The sequence below is a fragment of the Orycteropus afer genome, unplaced genomic scaffold (genome assembly GCF_000298275.1).
Source record: "Orycteropus afer afer isolate SDZICR_OR568_19922 unplaced genomic scaffold, OryAfe1.0 scaffold00751, whole genome shotgun sequence".
Taxonomy (NCBI): domain Eukaryota; kingdom Metazoa; phylum Chordata; class Mammalia; order Tubulidentata; family Orycteropodidae; genus Orycteropus; species Orycteropus afer.
The window spans coordinates 590,216-595,340 of NW_006922338.1; the positions used below are offsets into that span (position 1 = coordinate 590,216).

At 67.4% G+C, this 5,125-nt stretch overlaps 1 protein-coding gene across 1 annotated transcript in view; it reads left to right on the forward strand.

Moving 5' to 3' along the window:
• The first annotated feature begins 1,284 nt into the window (after positions 1 to 1,284).
• Positions 1,285 to 5,125, forward strand: part of CHTF18 (chromosome transmission fidelity factor 18) — a 9,968-nt gene continuing 6,127 nt past the window's right edge. Inside the window, exons 1-11 of the mRNA XM_042783222.1 lie at positions 1,285 to 1,375; positions 1,694 to 1,888; positions 1,978 to 2,125; positions 2,276 to 2,444; positions 2,799 to 2,891; positions 2,974 to 3,026; positions 3,159 to 3,303; positions 3,691 to 3,900; positions 4,328 to 4,425; positions 4,630 to 4,753; positions 4,846 to 4,997. Of these exons, the coding sequence (XP_042639156.1) occupies positions 1,285 to 1,375; positions 1,694 to 1,888; positions 1,978 to 2,125; positions 2,276 to 2,444; positions 2,799 to 2,891; positions 2,974 to 3,026; positions 3,159 to 3,303; positions 3,691 to 3,900; positions 4,328 to 4,425; positions 4,630 to 4,753; positions 4,846 to 4,997 (1,478 nt within the window). The remainder of the gene's footprint in view (positions 1,376 to 1,693; positions 1,889 to 1,977; positions 2,126 to 2,275; positions 2,445 to 2,798; positions 2,892 to 2,973; positions 3,027 to 3,158; positions 3,304 to 3,690; positions 3,901 to 4,327; positions 4,426 to 4,629; positions 4,754 to 4,845; positions 4,998 to 5,125) is intronic.

The window sequence follows — 5,125 nt, forward strand, 5'->3', positions numbered from 1 at the left end:
CACCATCAGACCCCCCCTCCCCACCATCGACACCCCCTACTCACAATCAGACAGCCCGCTCCCCACCATCGACACCCCCTCCCCATCATGGACAACCTCTCCCCACCATCGACACCCCCCTCCCATCATCAGACACCCCCTCCCCAAGTCTGATACCCCCCAAGCTCCAGACCCTATGTCCCCCTTCAGACATCCCTCCCAGACCCCAGGTCCCGACTTCCTGAAGCCCCATCCCCATCCCCTGCCCAGGTCCCCAATGCCCACTCGGGGGGTGTCAGCGGGGTGAGGGTCAGGGTCTCTCCGGACTCTGATGGGGGCTGTGAGGCCCCGGCCCTGATCTCGAGGGGAACGGGCCTGTTCCCCGCTGACACCCCGCAGTTCCGAGACCCTTCCGGGCCATGGACACGTGAGCGGCCGTCCTCCCGACCCCACGGAGTGCGTGGGTGGGGGGCAGGGGCTGCTGCGCCCCAAACACAGGCTCAGGTCAGCCCGGGCGCCGGGTGCGGGGTCGGGGTCCCCGGTCGGCCAGGGCCCACCGGGGTGCCTCGGCCCCTCCCTGCAGACACCTCTTCCCGAAGGGCCCGCCTCTGCTCCCCTAGGCGGCCGCAGGCCCGGGGGTCCGAGCAGACCCCGGGCCCAGTCCCCCCGCGTTCCTGCCCGCTCCAGGACCGACCTGCAGCCGGGCTGCGCCGTTCGGGTCCCCGATGTCGCTGTCTCGCTCAAGCTCCCGCGACTCTGCGCTTCCCACGATCCAGAGCCGGCTACAGTGCAGCGCTTGGGCCCGGCCCGGCTGCGCGCGCAGCCCCGCCTCCGCCCCGCCCCCGCCCGCCCCCACCTCGGACGGACAGCTGCTCTGACCAATGACGAGCGCTTCTGGGCTCGCGGCTTCCACTCCAGTAAATTGACTGAACCACTCCGAACCCTCAGCCCGCCCCCGCCGCAGATAGGCAGCTGCAATAGCCAATGATAAGCTCTTTTGGGCGCCGCTCCGCCCATGGTGACTTAATTCGAGGCCCACCCGGCCTGCGCACGCAGCCCCAACTCCGCCCCAGCCGCGGACGGGCAGCTGTGCCGGCCAATGGAGAGCAATTCTGGATCCGCCGTTTCGACCCTAATGGATCGAGTCAACCCCGCCCAGCCTGCGCATAGCCCCGCCCTCAGCCCGCCCCGTCTCCCATTGGCGGGCGCGGCCGGGCACGCTGGCCGCTGATTGGCAGCGCGTGTATCGCTCAGGACGCGGGAGGTTCGGGGCGCTAGCCCGGCGGTGCAGCGGCGGCCTGCGACATGGAGGACTACGAACGGGAGCTGTACGGAGTCGAGGACGACTTCCACAGCCAGTTCGCGGCCGAGCTCGAAGTGCTGGCCGAGCTGGAAGGTGCGCGCGGCGCGGGGAGGCCGCGCGCCTGCGGACCCACGTGTGTCCGGGGCCCCGTCACTCCCCTCGTCTCGCTCTCCCAGGCCCTCACCCGGGCCCGGGCTCCAGTGTCCTCCCCCGGGCCTGGGTACCGTCCTTCTGGCTTCAGTCAGTACCCACACTCCTGCCTGGGGCCTGGGTGGCAGTCAGGGAGGGCTTCTCTGAGGTGGTGAGGCGGTCATCGGAGAGCAGAGGCCAGAGGAGAACCGAGTAGGGAGGGAAGGTTTTATCGCTGCTGGCCCAGGAGGCTCCGTGTCCTGAGTACCCTCTCTCCTGCAGGAGCATCGGCTCTGCCGCCCGCCAGGACCCCTCAGCCCCCAGCGGGCCGACCCCGGCTGACTTTTGAGGAGGCCATCACCGGAGGGGATGCTGCCACCCACCCCTGTCCAGTCAGGTCGCTGCAGAAGAGCAAGGACGGTGCCCGAAAGAGGGACCTAGACATTGCTGTGCAGGAGGACGTGCCCCTGCCCCCCAGTATGTCCGTCCGCAGGGTTGGCTGAGGGAGCTGGGGTGAGGTGCAAGGCTGGGGAAGTGTTACTTGCTTCCTTCGTGTGTCTCCACAGCCCCCAGGATCAAACGGCCGCGGCTGGAGGCCGTCAAGAGGCTGAACTTTGGGCCAGAGGAGATGGAAGAGCTGCCACCTGACTCCCCACCGCCGGGCATCACTCCCCCACCGAGCCCTGAGGTCCCCACCAAGCTGTGGGACATCGGGTGCGTGCCTGGGGATTGGCAAGGAGCCTCCTCCTCACATGAGACTCTAAGGCCTGGAAGAGGAGCCTGTGGGGTCCTAAAGGTGAACCTGGCCCCCCCGCCAAGGGTGAGGGCAGCCAGGTCCTAAGTCTGAGCCCCGGCCCCTCTCAGGCTCCTGGACACTGGAGCGGACACAGGTCCCACGCTGGCCTCGCCGGCCACCCGCCATCCTGTCCTGCGGCGGCCACCAGTCCTGGAGGACTACGTCAATGTGACATCAACCAGTGGCAGGCGGGCCTTCCTGGTGCTACGGGCTGACCCCACGGGCACTGGGGTGCAGGCAAGTGCTGTGTGGCTGGGCTCGCTGTGGGTCAGGGAAGGGTCTTGGACCTCAAATCCCTGGCCAAGACTGACAAGGAGGACGGAAGCTGCTTTGGAGGGTGGTGACACAAGGTCAGAGAGACCCCATTCCTGTACCCCACCCTGGTACGGCCCAGGATGGAAAGGCCCTCCCTGTTCCTCCAAGCTGGCCCTGTCCCTGTCACTTTCCCCACTGGACTACCCGACTACAGTGGGGCCTCTGCCATCTCCCGCAACTCACTGACACTGGGCTCTGGGTTCCTGGGCACTGTTGGGGGGCTGTGGGAGCCCCGTGACTGGGATGCAGAGGTGACTGCGGTCCCCTTCCCCACAGAGTCCCCTCCCGGACATCCGATGGCGTGGCCACAGCCAGCTGGACCTGCTGGGTGTGCCCTTCTCCTCCCTGAAGGAGCAGGTGGACAACGAGGTGGGCTGGCGGGGGTCTGGCCGGGTGGGGAGGGGTGGTCCTGGCAAGACCACGGTCTCAGCCACTTGATTCTCGCGTGCAGCAGCGGCAGCGGCTGCTTGAGGAAGCCCAGCGGCTCTCGGACGTGCTGCACAGGTGACTGAGCGGCTCTCCCCGCCCCGGGACCCTCCCGTGGTCTCAGCCTGCTCCTAGCCTGCACTTCCTGGGTGCGGGGTCAGCGTGGGGTGTGGTCAAGGCCCCAGTGGCTCAGGCTACAACGTTCTCCAGCCTCAGGTCTGAGGAGCAGGCCGCTCAGCCCGTGGGGGCCCCAGAGGAAGAGCCAGAGGCAGCTGATGGCCGAGAAGCCTCCCAGCACTGCCTGTGGGTGGATGAATTCGCACCCCGGCGCTACACAGAGCTGCTCAGTGATGACGTGAGGCCTTGTTCTTGCTCAAGTGTGACTGACTTCCCTTGCCACTGGGAGGGAGGAACCCAGGGCCCACCAGAGCTCATCCCCCTTGTGGAGCTGTAGGTGGGAAAACAGTGTGGGACGGGCTTGCTGCTGGCTGCCTGTGAGCTGGGCCGGGAGCCCTCATGTCCCCTGCCCTGAGCCTCCACCCCCATCCCTGTGGGCCCCCCTTACCTGATGCTGGGGTACTCCAGGGAGGGAAGGCACAGCTGGTGGGGTCAGAATGACTGGCCATCGTCACACGTCTTCCCAGGCTGCGGTGTCCTTGTTTGAGATGTGGGGCCCGTGATTGCGGGTTGACGGCGAGGACTGAGGGCGGGGGTCCTCAGGCTCTGCCCCCTCCCCCTGCAGTTCACCAACCGCTGCCTGCTCAAGTGGCTGAAGCTGTGGGACCTGGTGGTGTTCGGTCGCGAGATGCCCGCCCGGAAGCCCAGGCCCAGCGGCGAGCCAGCCCGTGGTGGCAGGGACACAGCAGCTTCCAGCAAGTGGAAGAGCCACGAGCAGGTGCTGGAAGAGATGCTGGAGGCTGAGCTGGACCCCAGCCGGCGGCCCCGGCAGAAGGTGAGCCCCACTGCGAGGGTTGCTTCTCTGGGGCTGGGGGCTGAGCTTGAGGTGGACGGCACCTTCGCTGCCTCTGTGCATCACGGGGCACGTTGCGCTCACGAGCACAGAGATGCTGGGGGTCTCGGTCTGTCGTGCTGATGAACTTGAAGACGTTCTCTGGGAGACACGGGTGATGTTGATGCCTTCTCGACGGGCCCCCCGCCCCTTCCTGGGTGGTTCTGGGGTTGGTTGTGAGTTGCCGCCTTGTCCTAGGTCACCAGCTGAGGGCTGTTTGCAGGGTTCTGTCCACGCGTGGGGACTGGGAGGGGCAGCGTATGAGGCAGGAGCCAGGGGCCCCGATCCGTAGCCTCTGATGCTGGGCGAGGGAGCTTCCTGGGGCTCCTCGGACACAGGCCCAGTGTGTCTTCGTCTGCCCTGGCTGCAGGTGGCACTGCTGTGTGGACCCCCAGGGCTGGGCAAGACCACCCTGGCCCACGTGATTGCACGGCACGCAGGGTACTGCGTGGTCGAGATGAACGCTAGGTGAGCAGAGCAGCGGGACGCAGGTGTCCTCCGGGCGGCTGGACCAGGGGCCGGTAGGGCATAGACAGCCGGCCGCCAGGCCTGCTCTGGGTTCCAGTCGGTCAGATGGAGGCTGGGTCATGTCAGCCCAGTGGTGCCTGTGGCAGCCCGCTCCCAGGGGAGTGAGCTGAGGCCCTTCCCTGACCCGGATGCGTCCACTTCCAGTGACGACCGCAGCCCTGAAGCCTTCCGCACGCGTATTGAGGCAGCCACGCAGATGGAGTCGGTGTTGGGCGCTGGTGGGAGGCCCAACTGCCTGGTCATCGATGAGATTGACGGGGCCCCCACGGTGAGGGGTCCTCTGGGGCTGGGTGGAGATGTGGGGGGCAGGTAGGGGTGGGGGCTCTGGGGCAGCTGCTCATCCTCGTGTGTCCTCCGCAGGCTGCCGTCAACGTTCTGTTGAGCATCCTGGACCGAAAGGGCCCGAAGGAGGTAGGGCCAGGCGACCAGGCTGTTCCCGCAGGCGGGAGGCGGCAGCGCCGGGCAGAGGCGGGGCTCTTGACAAGGCCTGTCATCTGTATCTGCAACAACCAGTGAGTGGGGAGGCTGCCAGGCAGGGTCCGCTGGGTGGGGTGGGGTCCGCTTTGGCAGAGCCCACTGCACCCCAGAGCCCTGTGGACGCATGGGCCCTGGCTGCCCTGGCAGCGTCACCCCAGCCCCC